The sequence below is a fragment of the Heterodontus francisci genome, chromosome 31 (genome assembly GCF_036365525.1).
Source record: "Heterodontus francisci isolate sHetFra1 chromosome 31, sHetFra1.hap1, whole genome shotgun sequence".
Lineage (NCBI taxonomy): Eukaryota > Metazoa > Chordata > Chondrichthyes > Heterodontiformes > Heterodontidae > Heterodontus > Heterodontus francisci.
In genome coordinates this window covers 58954161-58976384 of record NC_090401.1, presented here as the reverse complement: position 1 = coordinate 58976384, position 22224 = coordinate 58954161, and the positions used below count along the sequence as shown (strand labels likewise).

Sequence of the window (22224 nt, the reverse complement as noted above, 5' to 3'; positions counted from 1 at the left end):
CGTCCATGTCTCCGCTTTAAAGACGTCTGCAAACGCGACATGAAGTCCTGTGACATTGATCACAAGTCGTGGGAGTCAGTTGCCAGCGTTCACCAGAGCTGGCGGGCAGCCATAAAGGCAGGGCTAAAGTGTGGCGAGTCGAAGAGACTTAGCAGTTGGCAGGAAAAAAGACAGAAGCGCAAGGGGAGAGCCAACTGTGTAACAGCCCCGACAAACAAATTTTTCTGCAGCACCTGTGGAAGAGCCTGTCACTCTAGAATTGGCCTTTATAGCCACTCCAGGCGCTGCTTCACAAACCACTGACCACCTCCAGGCGCTTACCCATTGTCTCTCGAGATAAGGAGGCCAAAGAAGAAGAACTATTTTAACTGAGGCATTGCCCATTTAAAACAAACTGAGATTCTCTGATAAAGTAGACAAAACAATTTCAAATGCATTCAGCATTCATTCACTAATCGTTCTACAGCATATTGTCAAGACATCTCCAGGACTGTGTGTAAACACAAATTGTTTTTGTACACATTTTGATAGCTGCCCCGCTCATAAGAATAAAGGCATGGGCAGGCGGGTGGGGATGGGTGTGTGGAAGTGAGTTTTAGGGCAGAGATCAAAACTGCATAATTCACCAATAAATTTCCGTCCCCTTTATTTTTCTCTACGAGACAAAAAAGGTTGAAAAAATACCATATTTAGCAGTTTTATCTGTAGGCAATGGACCCGCTTCAGTTGAAACTTTCTGTTTGTTGGTTGAGGTCTTCAACTTGGAATTTTTTTAAATTCCTCCATGGGAGGGATGTGGGCATCGCTGGCAAGGCCAGCATTTGTTGCCCATCCCTAATTGCCCTTGACAACTGAGTGTTAGGCGATTTCAGAGGGCAGTTAAGAGTCAGCCATGTTGCTGTGGGTCTGGAGTCACATGTAGGCCAGACCAGGTAAGGATGGCAGATTTCCTTCCCTAAAGGACATTAGTGAACCAGATGGGTATGTATAACAATCGATGATAGTTTCATGGCACCATTACTGAGACTAGCTTTCAAGTACAGATATTTTTAAAAATGAATTAATTGAATTTAAATTCCACCAGCTGTTGTGGTAGGATTTGAACCCATGCCTCCAGAGCATTAGCCTAGGCCTCTGAATTACTAGTTCAGTGACATTGAGGGGAGGGTGAAGACATTATTTTTAATCTTTCAGATTTATTGAAGCTGCAAAAGCTGGGATAAATAGACGCTTAGCTGATCATTTTTCCTGTGGGTAAACTTGCAAACGTCTGCCAATATTGGCTAAATGTGCTATGTAAAGAAAGAATTTAATATGCACTCAAAAATCAGAAGTTTTCCTGCATGCATTTGTTGGCTTGAATAGATAGATGTATGTGTACTGAATAATATGTACGCCTATTACATCATCTAATGACAGTCTTCTGATATGGGGGAATGTGACCTCAGTTTGAAATGTGCATAGGGGTTGTGAACCCTTCAAATTTGCCCTGGAGTCTTCAGGAATTGAAGATCAATCCCCAGAACACCGTACAAACAAACTCACGAAATAAATCATAGCTACATTACATTAAGAAAGTTGTGTGCTTCTTCCATTTTCCTAAAACAGTCATTTATTAGTGAGACATATATGGAGATGGGGAAAAAGAAAGCTTTTTGACTGGCAGTCTAGAATCATCCAATTGGGCAATGATGTGATGAGCATGCACCTGTTGAGTGGGAGCATGGGGCGGGGCAGGAGGTCATGTGATGGGACCTCCAGGTACACGTCCAATCCGAGTTGGCCCCCCCTACATTTGTACAATGGAAAGGGAGTGCCCATTTCACAAACAGCAACAGAATGTGTGGGTCTTGAACATAATCTGTTTTACCATCTGATTTAAAATCTTCCATTAGTTAAAAAATAAAACAACTGCCGTTGACCCTGGAATTTGTTCCGTCACTGTTAGAATTTCAAACAAAACAAAACAAAAAAGAAACTTTCTGTCTGGGGCTTCCTTTATCATACAATATTATTTTATATTTGAAAAATAAAAGAAATTATATTCTTAATCACATCAACATTCAAAGTATACATGGTGAAATTACAGTACAGTACCTGTATGTACATTTAAGAATGGACTTTTCTGATTTTAATTATCCAGATGCTTTGCATTAAAAAGAAGTTAATATACATATGTAACTTATATAACTATCACTTATGGCACTTTCCGGAGAAAGTTTCACGTATTCGGAGAATTGACTCCAGGCAAAGGATGTTTGCACAGCATTTCCTGATTTCACCATTCTCCGTGGCAAAACATGGTAGGCGGAGTCAATATTCCAAGAGAAATTCTCGCAAAGTAATGCCCCAATCACGACATAAATTAAAGGTTCAGGCTGTGGTATTAGCTCAGAACATCTACATTGCCAACTTGTCATTTCCCTCAATCTAAAATAAATACAGTTTTAACCAAAATAGCATACAATAATGATAAATGCCAAAGCAGTAACAATATGACTCTCAGTCTATGAAAGAAAAAGAAGTTACATTGTTATGTAATATTTGAGGGCAGTCAAACAGCAGACGCAGGCCACAGAATCAAAAGAACTGTTTTGATCAAAGTCTTTCAAGACTCGGGAGTTTTGCATTTTGAAAATCCAACCATTTATCAGTCCACAGTCTCTGTCAAAATCCTTTCATTTAACGTGTTTCACCTACTCTAGTCCTCAGAAATACAAGTGTGTATTAAAATGCCTTCAGTTGTTACAAACAAGCACATTTAAAAAAAAAATTAAGCTTTGGTGACTTTAATGCAACTGTGGTTTGCAAACCCAAGACTGAGCAAGAAACTATTCTGGCCCAGACCAAATTAACTTTTGCTTTCAAGGGAGGCTGGTGTGATTGTAGGGTTGTGATTAAATAAAATGGGATTTATCTCTATCGAAGGAACATTTCACCTGTTGCAACCCTGTACTACAGCGTTCTGATGCCCATTGCTCCCTCCAATCTTTGTCCAAAGTCTTGTCTTAGTTATACAAGAGGATTGGAACAATAAGTAAGATGCCAGGCTACAATAATGAAAGTTCCAGTCACTGCAAGGAAAGAGGTCTTCAATGAGCATTCTATAACTATATCATCAACCTGTTTATAGAGAATGGGTTTTGTTACATGGTGCACAGAAAATATTCCTCCCCCCATACCGCCCAATGTAAATTTTACTTAAAAATGCTAAGGATTTAATTCTGAGAAACTACACCAGATTTACAATAAGGAAAAGTAACCTTTTAAAAATTATTTCACTTTATAGAGAAACTAGATTAAGGCCTTAAATTCAGGAACTATTTCTTTAAGGTCCATCTACCTTACTTGCAACAGACCCACTAAATAAATCAATTGTGCCCTGATCATGAGGATATCATACAGGAGGCTTGGATTTGTAGCCTAATTTCCAAAAGTAAAAATAACCATCACTTTAATTGGCATTACTGTTATTTTAACAAATAGCACATTATTGCCTTTTTTGATTGTGTTTTTAAGTGTATCCCAGGTAAAGGAAACAAAACAAATCTTTCTGTATTCAAGTAAGTGTTTCCTAAGAAGCCAAATGTTAATTTGGTCTGGTCTTAGAGCTTTTATGGAACTAATTTCATCCCATGATACTGAACATTGTAACTCTACTTCACCCTGGCACCCAACTTTGATTCGTGGTCTGTGGAGCAGTGGGGAGGGTAGCCATATTAATGCCAACATTTTGAGTTGGCATAGCACAGTCAAAATTGAAATCAAGCTCTTCACTATCCATAAATTCATTAAGAATGATAGATTCCACATCACACTCCAAACTGCCGTGAAACATGTCTAGGTCAAGGTCAGTGGGGAACTTATCTTGACTTGTGGCGGAAATGTTAATCCCTCCTGGACAAGAGCTCAACCTTGAGTCCAATGCTTCCATTTGCATCCCATGACTGGTGAGTGAGTGAAGCTGGTTTTGGAGATGGTGTGCGACAGAGTTGATGTTACCAGCTTCAGAGTGCATATGCATAAGGCCAATGGGATTGGATAAGGCACCATTATTGATGGCAGACTTTTGCTGTGCTGGTGATGGGTGATGAAATGGATTGCTATTCATTAATCTAGGTGACTGGGCATTGAATGGTGATAATGCTGGATCAGAACACATCACCATTTGTCTCTGGTTTTGTGACGTCACAACTGTATTGGCCTGTGGCATCAGAGGGTCTGACTGAGTCATCATGACTTCTTTGTGTCGTAGTGACTCGGGGGTCAAAAGATCTTGCAACATACGATTTCCATAGTGGTTGATAGTTGAAAAAGTGACTTGTTTGTTTTCCTGAATAGTCTGCATGGGTGAGTGACGTAACATAGTCATGGGTGGTTGGCTGTACATGGTGGCACTGTATGTACTAGTCTGACTGCCGCGAGTTGAACACTTAGATCCAAATGAGAAGCTGGAACTTCTTTGCCTGAGGCATCCTGAGGGAATCTGCTGCGATGGGCTCATGTTGTAATTGTCCTGCAAGTCCTCAAGAAGATTCTCTGTTAATCCCTCATTCAAGTTAATTGTACCGGCCAAATCAGCCAACCTGGGAAGTTCCACAGAGCGCCTTGTACTTACAGATGGTGATAAGGTATTGGAGGGACTGGGGTAGAGTAATGGAGAAGATGGAGTCCTGTCATCATCTTCAAGTTCATCTAATTCAGAATTCGCCATTATGGGAGATAATCGACCGCTCAAAGTGCTTGCTGCTGAGTTTGCACGCGATCTGAAGTCAGTCCACACATCAAATTCATCGCTGACGTGAGAGCTGGGGCTACCAGACCACTTTGTATGTTGTGAGGACGGGCTGCCTTCATTTCCCTCCTGTGTTGCCTGCAGGGTGGCTTTCTTCTTGTTTGCCCCTCTCTTGCTCTTTAGGTACTTACTGTTGCTGTCCATGGAAACCGCACGTCTCCGAGGAGATTTTCCAGTTTTCCCTCCATCGGGATTTAGCATCCACCATGAACTCTTGCCTGTGCCTTCATTCTGTACTCGTATAAATCTGCTATGCAGGGAGAGGTTGTGCCGGATTGAGTTCTGTGAAGATAAAAGGACAGACTTAAAATGAGACCAGAAGCGAACAATATACACACGGCATAGTAACAACTGCCACTGTTCTCTAGAGATGCAATACATAATGCAGATATACAGTGTTAATGCAGCCTGTTTGAGCAATTTAGAACAAATAGTACAATAGTTGTTAAAATCAGTAATGATGTATTTGGATCAGTTATGTGTTCCACATTACTGTTCTATCATTATTCCCGATATGTGTGACATAATATACATACATGCACACATACAAATACATAGGTACATATCAAATGCATAGTGCCTGTGGAACTATACCTCAGCAAGAAATGAAAGAAACGAAGACTTGCATTTATATAGGTCCTTTCACAACCCTCGGATGTTCTGAAATGTTTTCCAGCCCATTAAGTATTCTTTGAAGTACAGTCACTGTTGTGATGTGGGAAATGCGGCAGCCAAATTGTGCACAGCAAGCTCCCACAAACAGAAATGTGATAACCAAATAATTTGTTTTTGCCATGTTGACTGAGGGCTAAATATTGACCAGAGCCCCGGGGAGAATTCCCTTACTCTTCCTTAAAATAGTGCCATGGGATGTTTTACATCCACCTGAGAGGGCAGATGGATCCTCAGTTTCAAGTCTCATCTGTAAGATGGCACCTCCGACAGTGCAGCACTCCCTCAGTACTGCACTGGAGTGTCAGCCCAGACATTTGTGCTCAAGTCTCTGGAGTGCCTGACTCAGAGGCAAGAGTGCTACCCACTGAGCCAGAACTGAAAACTTTAATGAGTGGAGGCAGGGATAAAGAAAATTAAAAAGAGTTGTTCCATATTTCAACTCCATTTACAAATACTTTTTCATAGAACCTGCTGGACTTTCCACCCATTCATTTCAATGGAAGGAGTCCCAGGCAGGTTTAGTAAGGAGAGTGCAATCCTCGCTGCCAGATATCCCTTCCTGTGCTTTGCAAGAAGATTACAATCAACTTTAAACTAAATTTATTTCTAAAATACCCAAGAGTTAATTTAAGATAATGGCGTCCTGGGGTTCAGGTGACATTCAAAGCCAAGGTTCACGGTGGCATCTGAAGCTCATGATTGATTTACTGTCTAGCTCATGGTGAGTACCGATTGCTGTCTAAGGTTAATCATGTTGATGCTGATGGCTTGCTCTCCCTTATGTTTCATCAACGGGCGACACAGTGGCGCAGTGGTTAGCACTGCAGCCTCATAGCTCCAGCAACCCGGGTTCAATTCTGGGTACTGCCTGTGTGGAGTTTGCAAGTTCTCCCTGTGTCTGCGTGGGTTTCCTCCGGGTGCTCCGGTTTCCTCCCACATGCCAAAGACTTGCAGGTTGATAGGTTAATTGGCCATTATAAATTGCCCCTAGTATAGGTAGGTGGTAGGGGAATATAGGGACAGGTGAGGATGTGGTAGGGATATGGGATTAGTGTAGGATTAGTATAAATGGGTGGTTGATGGTCGGCACAGACTCGGTGGGCCGAAGGGCCTGTTTCAGTGCTGTATCTCTAAACTAAACTAAACTTCTTGATATTTCTGTAAATATTTCCTTATTCTTTCACTCTGCACCACACTGTATGCCACAGCTTCTCCTTTCTGATGTTGTCAGTACTCAGTGTTTAAGTTTCAAAAATATAAAAACAGAGCGATACAAAAGTCATTCAGAATCATTTTGAATTATTAGTTTTGCAAAAGTTGCCAGATCTGAATCTTTGCCCCACCCTCCACCAACCCCAACATTTTCTCTTGATGTTTGCCGGATTCAGCAACCACCAGTTCTAATTTTAAGGTGGGTGATTTTGAACACTCGTCATGTGTCTCAGTAGGACCATTAAAACCTCCTGGCCTTGGAGCAGAGTTGGGGCTGGTCTTTAGGATAGGAATACAGACATAGTAACCGGCTGCAGGCTGGAATGTCAGGGGTGGAACACACTTCAGGCAGTTTAGCAACGCTAATGTTGTTAATGCAGGAAGATTTTCCCCTGGCGTTATGCTGGGTCCCTGGCAGAACTCCAGCATGTCGGAGAGCTGTAGCACAGGCTCCCCATCACCTGCTGCGTGCCACCCTGGGATTTCCCGCCAGCTGTGACATCTAGAATCCAATATCTTCACCCAAATATGGGTAGGTGCATGAAAATGGGTTTCAAATGATTAGAATATGTCGTATGACACTTCTTGCGCCCTGGAAATGCGCTATGTTCCTGGTGTACAGTATTGCAATTGAGTGCAAAGGGGAAATTTGATTGATTACACTCCCTTTCTCTGGCCTCATTTTTGCATTAATTATTGCAACTTAAATTGGTGTTTGGCAAGTAAATGACATTGTTATAATGCAGAAGTAAATATTATTGAGCTGAAGATTGTCACTATGGTGATCGATGACACATGAAGACTGTTACTCCTATACTACAATAATATGCTGATAAGGTGAGACGAAGTAGAGTGGGAGGGACTGATATAGAACATAAATGGGGAGACGGTGGCGTAGTGGTACTGTCACTGGATTAATAATCCAGAGGCCCAGACTAATGCCCTGGGGACATGGGTTCAAATCCCACCATGGCAGCTGGTGAGATTTAAATGTAATTAATTAATGGAACAAACTATAATTGAAAACTAGTCTCAGTAATGGTACCATGAAAATATCATCAATTGTCGTAAAAACCCATCTGGTTCACTAATGTCTTTTAGGGAAGGAAATCTGCTGTCCTTACCCGGTCTGGCCAACATGTGACTCACAGCAATGTGGTTGACTTTTAACTGCCCTCTGAAATGGCCTAGCAAGCCATTCAGTTGTCAAGGGCAATTAGGGATGGGCATCAAATGCTGACCTTGTCAGCGACACCCACAACCCATGAAAGAATAGCAAAAAACACTATCATAGATGTGTTGAGCCAAATGGTTTGTTGCTGGGCTGTAAATGCTTTGGTGCAGAAGTTGTGGTTGGAATGATGGTGAAACTGTCAGCATGTGCTGTCATTGCTCTGTGAAACTGACAGCAACTTCTGGGGCAGGATTTTCATGCCTCTCCCAAGGTTGGGAATGGAGGAGGATGGGGCCTGAACATACCATTGCTGGTTGGCATTCTGGTTTCCTGGCACCATTCCCGATGCCAGCAATTTTGTAGGAGGTGGGTTCGGGACCCAGTAAGGCAGTCTGCCCCCAAGAGGTGAGCGGTCAATTAGGTTCGTTAAGAGCATTGTTAAGGGTAGATAATAGAGGCGGACTGGGATTTTCCAGTCGGCCTCCAGTTCTCTGACACGACGGTAGGTGGGAGGGTAGTTCAACAGCCTGAAGACAGGTAGTCAGTGGGTGTCTGAGGTGGCAACACTCCAAGCAGACCTACAGGCTCTCCCTGCCCGCCTGGTCTGGGTGCAGCCAAAGGCCACCCTGCGCAGTTAATTCCAAGCCCCCCACCACCGTGCACCCCCCCAACCCGCACCAACAGTGGTGGCCTGGCTGCTTTTTCAATTTTTACTGAATTTTCAAGAAAGTTGCCAAGAGGGCACCTTCATGTTGAAGCACCCTCTCAGTTACTTACCATTCATTGTAGCCGGTTGCTTCTCTGAAGCTGGAAGGCCTCTGATTGGCCCTCCAGCTTCGAGAGCCCACTCACCACTCTTAACTGGACAGCGAACCTGACTCCATGCCAATACATGGAGCGTCCCAGTCAAAATCCCAAAGAGTGACTGTTTCCCCCGGGGGCAGTGATTCCCTGCTCCTCCACAGAGTCTTCACAGAGAGAAGTCAATTAGTAATCACTGAATTGATGAGAACTTCTACTTTTTATTCCATTATTCTCATTGTAAAATGCTTGAAAAGGTTATGCCTTTTTGAATGAGATGTAATGGGTTTTTAACTGCATACCAAGTCATAATTACTGCTGAACAACCTCTCTGCCCCTGAAAAAATAATTTTATATTTGTGGAATGTCAAGTGTCTCTGTTCTATGATAAAAATTCCATGAATTTAAAAATAATAAGAATTTTTTTTTAAGTTTATGATATTTCAGCTTCTACCTTAATCCCATGTGTACTTCCCAATCTTTGTATAACTTTCTGTAAAATTTATTTTTATTTAGAGATACAGCACTGAAACAGGCCCTTCAGCCCACTGAGTCTGTGCCAACCATCAACCACCCATTTATACTAATCCTACACTAATCCCATATTCCTACCACATCCCCACCTGTCCCTATATTCCTCTACCACCTACCTCTACTAGGAGCAATTTATAATGGCCAATTTACCTATCAATCTGCAAGTCTTTTGGTGGTGGGAGGAAACCGGAGTACCTGGCGAAAACCCACGCAGACACAGGGAGAACTTGCAAACTCCACACAGGCAGTACCCAGAATTGAACCCAGGTCACTGGAGCTATAAAAAGTGATTGCTGAAACCTGCTTGTTCCTTTCCGGTTTGCTGTCTGTGAGAATTCTTGAATACGATTGGCTACTTAGCCTGCTTGATGCCACCCCTGTTGCTGACTAGAGATCCTGAGTTCCAGAAATCCTGATATTCTGAGATACAAAGTGCCAGATCCAGAATTAAATTAACATTGGGAAAGGTGAAATCCACCCCACAGAGCGCACTGGATCTTTGTGGGCAGCTTTCTTCATAGTCAGCTACGAGCGCCTTCACTTCACCACTGACTGCCAAATCAGGGCCATTGTAATTCTGTGCTCCTAAATGATCGTTGTCAGGAAGAATTGTAAGATAATTATTAACTTCAATTTTCTGGCTCTAGCTGTTGAAAAGCTGGCACTTAGTTACAAAAGTGACCTTGTGTGAACTTTAATTCCTTCAGCTTGGAGCATTTTAATGAGCTCCATGTCACTTTCTGTATCTGATATACACTCAAGCCCAGTAAAGTACCAAAACCCAGGAGTGGACAATTAACACAAACGACAGGAAAGCTTTGTCAGAATGGTTTCATTATTTTCTGTTTATTACCAGCCTTTTCATTCATCTCCGCTATGGCTGATTTATTTCAAAGATGGGACCTTCTGTGATTATTCTGTTTGGATTTCTCCTCCAAAAGATCACTGCCATGATAGTACACGTAACAAGATACAGAGCTCTCGGTGTCAGCTGACTGTAGTGAAAGAGGCATGAGCTCAAATTCTGGCTTTGTATTAAGATCTGGTCAGATGACCGCAAGGCAGATTTTTTTTTCAACTTTTTGCCTGGCTTCCAGATTAAGACTTTTGTAGGGAAAATTTATGAGACTAGGTTTGTTCCATAGGATTTCTTCTGCTGGTCAATCATTAAACATACATCTGTAATTCAAATACTACTGTCCTTCCCGCTTTGTTGGAGGTTTATAGGTGGGAGGAGTATGCTCATTTTTAATAACGTTGGACAAATGCATCACCTATCCTTTAAACTATAATTCACAACTCAGGTCCCTCATCATCATTATTCACATTGAGATGGGCAATAAATGCCAGCCTTGCCAATGATACGCACATCCCAAGGATGAATAATAAAAAATTATGTACAGGAAATCATGTCTCATTGGTTACACAGTGGTAATATGGCAGCAGATCACATTTACATGAAGGCAATACATTTGTAAGTATTCAAAGCAGTGTTTAATGCAAATATTAGTGACGTCACCTATTACTGGCGTGTAGGCTGTTACTAAGTACATTGCTGTATAACCAACAAGTTCAGACACCATCCATGTTTGCTATGTTTTTACCAGAAGAAATTCCAACAGGCAAAATTTTACTGGATGGTTTTGCTTTTGGGTCCCAATACAATAATTTCCTTTTGTAGTTGAGAAGCCTCTTGTTGTAAACAATGGTGAGGTTCCCCAAAAGCAAGATTAATGAGTATTTTCAAGAGGTATCAAACTGGAGTTGTTTAGCAACCATTAGTGAGAGGCTCTTGAGGCCTCGTTCCTGGTGCTTCTGAAAGTATTTGGTCCTTTAATGCTGATAAATGTCACAATGATCTAAGAAATAATGCACCAATCCGTATTACGCAAAAACCTCTTTATACCTTATTCCATTTGTTTTTATCTTGTTTATAATCTGGCACTTTACCAAATGAATTGTATTGTACCTCAAAATCAATCTACTGCCCTGACTAAGCCTGGTTCATAAGTAATTATCCCTTCATGTGTAGGGAGAGACAAGTAGCTTACTCACTGAAATATCATATCCATAAACTGCATCCATATAGTATTATCTGATGAACAATAACAGCCAACAAAAAAAATGTTGTCTTGACATAGTCACTACACTACATTTCAGAATCTAACGTATACGTAATTGGACTGACAACATTACAGTCATTTTCTGGCCAACCCCAAGCTACAGCTGGAAAAGAAAATCTGTACTTAACCAGTGCTGCACTTCAAGACAATGCATTTAGCACAAACAACAGAAGACTTCATAACCGCCCAAAATGGATATTCTGTTCCAAATTTCTGAAAATGCTGCAGACACAATGGACTCAATTTTCCACTTTTGTGGTGCTTATCCCAATCTAGGTGGGATAAAGGAGTGTAATTCTCAGCTCCACGCAGAATGTGGCCTGTTTTTTGTTTATTCCTTGCTAGTCCTGTACTAGTCTAAATGAATTACATAGAATACACAGCAGAGAAATAGGCCATTCAATTCAACAGGTCTATGCTGTTGTTTAAGCCTACTTCCACCTTACTTCATATCACCATTACCCTTTCTCCCTCAAGTATTTGTCTTGTTTCCCCTTAAATGCAACTATGTGGTTAGTGAGTTCCACATTCTCTCCACTCTCTGGATAAAGAAGTTTATCCTGAATTCCCTATTGGATTTAGAAGCTACCATCTTGTATTTATGGCTTACAAATGAATACTAATGTTTCACTTAGATGTTATTTCAGGAATTTAAAAAAAAAAATGTATGGGATGTGGGCATTGCTGGTAAGGCCAGCATTTGTTGCCTATGACAACTGAGTGGCTTGTTAGTCCATTTCAGAGGGCAGTTAAGAGTCAACCACATTGCTGTGGGTCGGGGGTCACATGCAGGCCAGACGAGGTAAGGACGGCAGATTTCCTGCCCTAAAGGACCAGATGGGTTTTTATGACATTCGATAGTTTCATGGAACCATTTCTGAGCCTAGCTTTCAATTCCAGATTTTTATTAATTAATTGAATTTAAATTCCACCAGCTCCTGTGCTGGGATTTGAACCCATGTCCCAAGGACATTAGCCTGGGTCTCTGGATTGTTAGTTCAGTGACGTTACTATTATGCTATCGTCTCCCCCCTTTGCTTTTACATTTAGGGAAATTAGCCATGAGATAATTTACAAGTTTAGAAAGGTTCCAGCTCTTGTTTATCACTTTTATTTTCTTTCCAGAAAATCCCCAGAGTTTATGGTTAATGAGGTTCACATGACTGTGGTCTGGAGGTGGTTTCTGGTCTTTTTTTTTGTAACTTGTGTGACAGTTCCTCTTGTGAGTAATCTTAGTGAATCCAGTATTTATTTTCCTCAGTCCTGTGTATTTGAGCTTGGCTGCTGTGATGCGATCTGTTTGGTGGGGATCCACTTCTGTTTCAGGGGGACTGTTCGTCCACTGCTGAACTATCGTTGTTGAACCATTGGCTGTGTTAAAATGCTGCAATGACCACTGGACTCCTTGTCATAGATTTCTCCCAATTTTTGATGCCAACATCCAATATTAAATTTCAACAAGCCATTCGAACAAAGATTTGATGCTCCGTTCTTGACGTCAGCGTGTGAGCTTCTTGTAGGCTAATGGAAAAGATGTGGGCTCTGGATTTTTTTTTTAAATTCGGCGTGGGATTGGTTAAAGCAGGCGGCACACACAAAGAGTCTGGGGGCCTGGAAATCCTGCTCAGCTTAACGGAAAGACCTCACTTACGTAGAAGTTTCTGGCGACCCACTCAACACGTGCACGGGTGCATGGGAGCTGAGATTTGGCAGCAAGAGGCCACAGCCAGGGGACCTGTAGGAAGTGTCAGCGGCAGTCAGTGGGAGGAGGGGTCCTGAGGGCAATTGAAATTGGGGGGACAGGGGACTGGGTTGGGGATTCCAGGTCAATTGGAGATTGTGGGGTGGGGGGTGGCATTGGTGGTGGGGCTGGGCATGATTTTGGGGAGGCCGGGGCTGATGTGGCCCAGGGACTCCTAGTGGAGCCTGGTGCAATCACCCTTGCTCCTCCTGGCCCACAATGCATTTTTAAAGACTTACACTGGGCTATATTGGCCAGTTATCGCCTTCCGTGTTGGTTCTACTGCTGGACTTCTCCTGACTTCGAGGTAATATTACATTGTGGCGCTGAGTACATCATCCGGCTGCAACTTTTGAATATTAAGTAGGCCCCGCCTACCTTTAGTGGGAGCCTCATCAATGGCCTAGAGTGCTGAAGGTTAGAGCTAGGAAGTCACATTGTCACTGGACGGCAGGGATGGGTGGGTTATCGGGGTTGGGAGGTTAGTGAGGTTTAAAATCACAACCAGAGAGGCTCTTCACAAATCAAACATCAATCAGCTACTGACCAAACTGCCTGGATTGAAATAAATATCTTCTCCATCAGTGCAAGAACTAGATTATCCTTCCAAACTAAAACCCATTGCTGTACCTTTGTCAATGTTTCAATGCAGCAAAACACTGAATAGTTACCACCCTGTAACTCCTTGTGAATCAGGAGGATGCCTATGGTATATCGGTGTGGCCCTCATTGTTTCTAATGTGGATTCAATCTTGGTGAACACGTTGGAGACTAGTATTTTCAGCATAGTGAGGGTCAGATTTTTTTGTGCAAGTTTGTTTTGATGCTGTCATTTGGGGAGTTGACAGTTTGCACTTGACCCTTTATGGGAGGTGGGTGAAAGGTCACATAGCTGAGTTATAAATACACATTTGATTGCCTATCCTGTTACATTTCCACACTGTTCAGATATAGATGTCAAACCTCAACAGAACATTGCAACATCAACACTGGCAATCACTTTCTGCTGAATTTTATCAAATCTCTGGAATGACAAACTGAAGTGTGGATCCTCTGTATCAGCAATTGCTGCAAGAGTGTTGCTGATTGCAGTTACCGTGCCACGTAATCCTGAACTATATTTCACGTGAGATGCATTTTAGTTCTGATTCAACAATAATTGCTTTGATTTATATAATAATCTTCGAGTGAAAAGAATGCCTCAGACCATTTTACAAGAGGGAGAGCCACTGGGTCAAGGGGCTTAGATGAGGGAAGACAAAAGGTACAATCAATGGGATACATGTTTAGGAGGCTTTTGAAGGGAGAGAAGTGGGTAAAGATTTTTGGAGGCCACCCCAGAATGAAGAAACATCTGGGCTGTAGGATAAGCCTCTGGAAATGGAGTGGAAGGAGGCAAAGGGGCAAGTATTAATCCAAAATCGAGCTGGGGTGTAGATTTCCAAAATAGAGTGCAAAGAAGTGAGATCGTAGTTGGATGACAACAACTTATTCTAATAATGCTGGAAAGGTAGATCAGTGAAAGAGCAGTTGATTGTGAGGGATTGAGGGCAAAATCTTTAAGGAAGGGTGGCAGAGATTTTAAAGGGGGTGGGCACTAAGAGGAAGTCTGACAATGGCAGTAAAGATAGAGTTGGAAATGAGATGTTTGATGTTCAGGATCTGGGATGGAAGGGAGGGCAGATGGATCTCATAGACAAAATAAATCCATTTGAGAGGATAGGGGGAGATGGAGAAATGGCAGAGTGCAGGGGAGTGGGTTGATAGAGTTTTTGAGAAGTGGGAACAAAGATATGTGGCAGTTGCCTAGGAAACAATCTCAATTTCAGAAATAAAGGGCTGAGATTTTGGGTCCTGCCAAGGTTGGGAACGGAGGTGGATGGGGCCTGAACATTATGAGGCCAGCTTCCCAACCCCATTCCCAAAGTCGGCCATTTTGAATAACGCGTGTTTGAGGCCCGGGAATTAGGCTAGTTAAGAACCTTGTTAAAGGTAGGTAATGTAGGCCAATTGGGATTTTCCAGTTGGTCTCCAGTTTTCCGATTTAAAGGGTGGGTGGAGGGTGGGCAGATGAACTGCCTGGAGACAGGCACACAGCGGCAGGCTGGGGTGCCAGTAGTTCTGGCAGTCCTTACAGGCCCCCCTGGATGGGGGTACAGCCAAAGGCTGCCCTGTAGAGGGGTTCAGCCTGTTAATCTGTCAATTGTGTGTCAATTGTTTAATTATATGCAGGTGGAGGGTGTTAATTGGGGTCTTACTTGAGCACTTGTAAGCAGACACTTACTGAGACTGGTGGAGGAGTTTACGAGTGAGGAGCTACATGTTTGTAATCCTTTTACTCTGTACAATAAATCTGAAACTGAGTAAAGATAGGCTCCAGCATCATCCTTCCACAACAAGCTTTCTGCAGTTTAACACCCCCTCCTACACCCCACAGTGGTGGCCTGGCTGCTTTTTGAAATTTTTTAACAGTTTTTAAAAAGTGGCCGAGAGAGCACCTTCTTATTTAAGTGCCCTGCCAGTTACTTACCTTGTACTGCAGCCTGGTGCGTCTCTGAAGCTGGAAGGATCTTAACTGGCCGTCCAGCTTCGAGAGCCTGCCCACCTCTTAATTGGACAGAGAACATGTCTCCATGCCGATTAAGGGCTCACTAATGTTACAATGTCGACTTTAATCAGTTTCCCACTGGAATCGGGTTCGCGACCCGAACACAGTCCTGCCTCCCTGGGGAAAATTCAGCCCCAAGAGTCTACAATCAGAGGTAAGGATCGAGGATGTGAGAGGGAGGTTTCAAGAAGTGATATGTAGCAGTGAAAAGCAGGCTGAGGAATGGGTTGTCCTTGCTTTCCAAGACGACCCAGGAAGAAAAGGAGCATGTGGCTGTGGACGGTGACAGGCAATACAGCTTGAAGTTTTAAATACTGAATTGGCGGGGGACAACTAGGCTGCTCCTAACCATACGCATTGGAGCCTCCCGCGCTAGTCAAGTTGCAAGCAACCAATATGCAGCAATTAGAAGTTGAGTGGCATTCTTTTCCAGATGTAAAATACAAAACAAACTTGGCTAGATTTCCACAGCATGTTTCTTATACAGCAGATGAGGGATGTGTGTCAATCATTGCCGGAATTGCAAGCTGATTTAAACTGACCAAGGATGGCAGGGTCAAAACTAATTCAAGCCACAGAATGCATTACAAGTTCACTCAATATCCAGATACATGCACTTTGCACTGTCACTACGTAACAACTGGGATAGAGAAACCTACAGATATTCTGCCCTATGAGGTTTATTTTCCCCCTCCCTAGCTCAGCAATCCTGGGGTCAACAGCATTGCCCCCATCGCTGAGATGAGCTAACTCTTGCACCAGGAATCAAACCTGGGGCATTCTTGGCCTGTATCACTTGGTAGCACAGTAAAGATTTTTTTTTTATTCCCATCTCCTATATTGCCATCAAAAGTAAACAAGAAAATGGCAGCAATCAGCAGTTCAACTTCATCAGAATTTTGCTTCTATCTGATGACAAGACAGCCTCTCATTCTACAGGATCACTGTATGTGCCTAAATACAACCTCAGGAGAAGGAGAATTTCAAAGGCTGATTTGTATTTATTTATTGCATTTTTCTTGCTCCCTAGGACAGCTCAGTAAGATTAGGCAATCAAAGGGAATCTCATCTCACTGGAGGAAAAATTAAGATTTTTTTTTGGTTTCCTAGGTTGCAACCCAACACTCCAAAACAATATTGCCATAATTGATCATAAAATCAAACCATCTGAAGAAGAAATTGGGAATTCCTCCTTATCATTGCAAGGCAGTTTTTTCAGTTAAACAAATAAAGCCCAGTAGCTTTTCTCTAAAGTAGGTCATCCTTTACTTCTTGCTCATGGTTTCCCGAAGACACAAGGGACGTGTTTTAAAATAATTCTGAGTGCTAGCTGTTTTATTTTAAAGTTCTTTTTTTAAAAAAAATGAGGACTTTTATTGTCAAATGTCATCAATCCAGCTTCCCTGTTGTCTCCCAATGAATTGTTCAATTGTCATTGGGAGGTGAAGAGTTCAACATGAGGAGCACAAAGTGGAAGCACTGCTGACTCACAAGTGGTATTAGCATCACAATGGCCAACTTTGCCAAAAAGTTGCTATTTAAAACTTCATCATAACAGCTACAGCTGAAATATTGGAGGCAATTTTCCGTGTAATTATGTGTTGTGATTCTCCTGATCTTCCAGCGGCACTGCCACCATCAATCTCAGCCATCCTCCTCACATTATCTCTTCACCTGATGACATCAGTCAGCGGAGCAGTCCAATTATTGCAGCAGGGAAGCACAGAACATTTGACACTAAAATTGAAGGTATAGAAATTCAGGAATCTGAACTTTTGAACGCTACGTTTTAATTAAGAGTTGTTGTCAGAATGTAAGAAAACATGTCATTAGCTCGGGAATTCGCTTCAACATGCAGCCACCTCTGGGATTGCAAGGGGAAATCTAAACGGAATGGACGTATGGGCTTCCGGCAGCTCCTGCTTTAAGATTCCTTCTATATTCGGCCGCTTAAAACAAATGCGTTGCCTGATGAAACAGTCAGTGACGGCTATTGGCCTCTGATCTGCCACGTAGGGAAAACCCTGTCAAGTTAACATTGCTGTCAGCAAAAAGCTGGATGTGAAGGAGTGACAGATGATATTGTATTGTCATATGTCACAAACCTGAATAATTTTCTCTGACACACTTTTCCCTTTATTCCCAACCCTTCTGCCCGCTCTCCCCGCAAAATGCCAACAGGTTGTAACACGAGTGAAACCCAGGAGCACATTGAGATAAATCAGGATTGACACATATTTGCCTCATAAAGGTCCATGCACTGAAATACAAAGTACAGCAATACAAGACAGTATGTTTCACTTAGATTTTTGAGAGGTTTAAATGTCAAAGTTGTAACTTTATTACTTATCTGTACAGTGAGTAGTTATTTTTTTCCTGTTTTGATTTTTGCTTATTTTCAGAAATACGAATGGCAGATTGAGAAATCCTCTAAAACAGAAGTGACTGAGTGAGAATGGACTATAGACTTTGGGATCTGAACACAGAAGTTTGTAGATGTGTAAGGGAAATTCTCCCCTCCCTCCCTGATAGAATCCCTATCTCTGTTAACAAGTGTTGAACCCTGGCCAGTTACATATTTACCAGTTACTGCAATTGAGAGACCAGTCATAAACATTTCAGGGAAAACCCGTTGCAAATAGACTGCCTTACATTGCCTTTGAAAGTTGCAGACTGGAATACACTCAAAATAAACAAAACACTGCAATTTGACTACACACCATTTAAAGTGCAATTTTAAAACTTTCCAAGGCACGATGTCGGCTGTCCCTGTCAAACATCAGAAGCCGGCTGAATAGACCCTATGCACTGATTTCTGGCCAATACACTGCAATGCAGAGATATTTTTTCATACGTTCACAGGATGTGGGCATCAATGGTAACACAAGCATTTATTGCCCATCCCTCAGTGCCCTTGAGAAGGTGGTGGAGAGCTGCCTTCTTGAACCGCTGCAGTCCATGTGGTGTAGGTACACCCACAGTGCTGTTCGGGAGGGGGTTCCAGGATTTTGACCCAATGATAGTGAAAGAACGGCGATATCTTCTTTTCCTTCTTAGGCACTCCCTCGGGACCGAGGATGACTTGCTTCCACTCCGGTTCATGGGGTTCCAGCATGGCTAACGAGTGCGTTACGCGAACTGCAGACTCTACCACATGTGGGGCAGGTGGTGTTTGAAGAGTTGGGCGACTGTGTGCTCATTCCGCTGCCTGAACTTGGCTTCTGCATGGTCCTGCCGAAATCTCATGAGGTGCTCAGTACCCCTCCCGAATGCTCCTTCTCCACTTTGAGTGGTCAAGGAACAGGGACTCCTAAGAGTTGGTGGGTATGTTGGGATTTCCTCAGGGATGCCTTGAGAACATCCCTAAAGTGTTTCCTTTGTCCTCCTGGGAGTCTTTTGCCTTGGTAAAGTTCAGAGTAGAACAGTTGCTTCAGAAACCCGGTGTCAGGCATGTGAGTGATATGGCCCATCCAGCATAGTTGGTTTTGGGTGATTAGCACCTTCATGCTGGGAGAGGATACTGACATTAGACCGCCTATCCCATTCCAAATCAGGATGGTGTGTGGCTTGGAGTGGAACTTGCAGATGGTGGTGTTCCCCTGCATCTGTTACCCTTGTCATCTAGGTGGTAGAGATTGCGGGTTTGGAAGGTGTTGTCGAATGAGACTTGGCGAGTGGATGCAGTGCATTTTGGAGATGGTACACACTGCTGCCACTGTGCATCATTGGTGGAGGGAATGAATGTTGAAGGTGGTGGATGGGTTGCCGATCAAGTGGGATGCTTTGTCCTGGATGGTGTTGTGCTCCGTACATTGCAATGCAGAGTTCTTCTGTAGTCATTGCAGAAATTCTTTCATCGTGTCATTTTTTAAAATTCATGCAATTGCCTTTGTCCTGTGGGGTTATTGATAGATAAGCGGAAAGGGATTTCATACACTGGGCTGAATCACCTTCTGTGAAATTTTTCTTCTGAACTGCCCCCTCCCTGAACACACCTCACCTACGTCTGAGCTGCACTCCTGAGCACCAGTGTCTCATATGTTTGGCAGCAGACCACGGGTAGTTTGTATTCCTGTGTTATAGAATAGTAAAGCACAGAAGGAGACCATTTGGACTATTGTGTCAGCTCTTATGCAGTTAGTTGCACTCCCCGGCTCTTCCCTCAGATTCCTACATTTTTTCTCGCCTTCAAATATTTATGTATTTGCCTCATCCAAGTGAAACATGCTTGGCGTGACCAAGCGTCTACTCATTGATAGTCCCTTTCTTTACCCCTGACTGGAAATATGGCACTGAGGTAGATGATCAGCCATGATCTAGAATGGCAGAGCAGGCTCGAAAGGCTGAATAGCCTACTCCTGCTCCTATGTTCCTATATCCTCTTGGGCAGACCTGCTACAGCCTGGCAGGAAAGTCACAGCAGACTCACAGCTCGGGCCTCTGTTAAAATGGAATTGGAGTCTCATTGATGTAGTAGGGCCCCGTTTGCATAAATTCATGAGCACCCAGCTGCTTTAGGTGGGTACGACCTGCTGGATTTTTAAATTTCCAGGCGATTTTATAAAATCAGTCATCAACAAGGGCAAAGTATTTATAAAAAATGGTCAGAGAAACTTAGAAGAATTCACTTCCCGATTTTCATAGATATAATTCTTTGGGATTCTCTAGCAATATGTAGTGGTTGTGTGGGTATATTTTGAAGAAATGCTTACTGAACAATCCACCTACTGGGCTTTCACTTGGTTCATCTCTGATACTCTCCAAGGACTCAAGATCAGTGGAAATCTCGAAGAACATGTTTGCAGTGTTAAGGCATTATAGTGACAAAAGTAATTCTCCTGCCCCCAAGTCTCGTGGTGTCCCACTGATATTTTGGAACAAGGACATTTCCTTTTCACTGGATTGATGGTAGGTCCTCTCCAGTGTCATCACTAACACTCCAGGAACAGGGACTCCTATGAGTTGGTGGGTATGTTGGATTTCCTCAGGGATGCCTTGAGAACATCCCTAAAGTGTTTCCTTTGTCCTCCTGGGAGTCTTTTAGTTTAGAGATACAGCACTGAAACAGGCCCTTCGGCCCACCGAGTCTGTGCCGACCATCAACCACCTATTTATACTAATCCTACACTAATCCCATATCCCTACCACATCCTCACCTGTCCCTATATTCCCCTACCACCTACCTATACTAGGGGCAATTTATAATGGCCAATTTACCTACCAACCTGCAAGTCTTTGGCATGTGGGAGGAAACCGGAGCACCCGGAGGAAACCCACGCAGACACAGGGAGAACTTGCAAAACTCCACACAGGCAGTACCCAGAATTGAACCCGGGTCACTGGAGCTGTGAGGCTGCAGTGCTAACCACTGCGCCACTGTGCCGCCCAGTTGCCTTGGTAAAGTCAGAGTAGAACAGTTGCTTCAGAAACCCGGTGTCAGGCATGTAACTCTGCTCAAGTAAACTGTAGCCATGCTCTCCTACAAATAGTGTCAGTCTCCTCTAGAAGTTACATAACCTCTCACATGACACTTGATATAGATGTGAGAAATTACAAGATCTATGTGACATGCTCTGTGTACTGACAGTCATGTTGCTAATATTACCTTTCATACAGATTTGAAATGCAACACGCATTTGCCTGCAAATGGATGGATTTCACTTGGACTCAACGTGTTTGTTGGGTTAAAAGCAAAATACTGCAGATGCAGGAAATCTTAAATAAAAACAGAAAGGGCTGGAAATACTCAGCAGGTCTGGCAGCAACTGTGGAGAGAGAAGCAGAGTTAACGTTTCAGGTCGATGAAATTCATCAAGCTGAAATGTTAACTCTGTTTCTCTCTCCACAAATGCTGCCAAGCCTGCTGAGTATTTCAAGCACTTTCTGTGTTTGTTGGGATATTCATTCATATGAATATTTTATCTTGGGAAAATGTGCCACAAATTTCGTCAGAATTTTATTTATGTTTGTCTGTTCCTTCTTTCTTTGTCTCCTATGCCTTGTACTATCCCTTAGCTGAAGGACAGTTGGATGGCCACAAACAGGCTTCAGCGAGAGGGGCTCAGTGTGGCTGCGTCTCTGAATTTCTTTTCCTATTTTTTTGTTGTGATGAATATGGTCTCCACTTCCCACTTTCCCCGGCACTCGGTCTGTAAATGTGCTTCTGTATGGCAGGAAAGCTGCAGCAGATTCCCAGTTCATGCCCCAGGTTAAAATGGCATCAGGGTACCATTTGATGTACTATTCATGCATAAATTCATGAGATTCCCACCTGCTTTAGTGGGTGCTGGTTCTTCAGCACTGCAAAACATGGCAATGCAATGCACACCCCTTGTCTCCTCAAAACACCCTGGGTGTCAAACTCGACCCCCATTTTTCTCTCCTCAGATCCGCTGTACTGCCCAGTTTGGTAGCAGCAGTGAGCGCTTACTGACAGCCTCAACCAGCTAGTTGGAAATCAGATATCTGACTCAGGCCAAATTATGATATTTGACAACATGTGGCATGTGGTTTCGAAAAACCCAGAGTTGTCCCCAGTCCTATATAACAGTAACCTCCTGT

General features: G+C 43.0%; 1 protein-coding gene across 1 annotated transcript in view; it reads right to left on the bottom strand.

The window, feature by feature from the left end:
• Positions 1 to 2882: 2882 nt before the first annotated feature.
• Positions 2883 to 22224, bottom strand: part of LOC137347306 (forkhead box protein O3-like) — a 213964-nt gene continuing 194622 nt past the window's right edge. The window contains exon 2 of the mRNA XM_068011709.1: positions 2883 to 5077. Coding sequence (XP_067867810.1) covers positions 3662 to 5077 — 1416 coding nt within the window. The 3' untranslated portion in view covers positions 2883 to 3661. The remainder of the gene's footprint in view (positions 5078 to 22224) is intronic.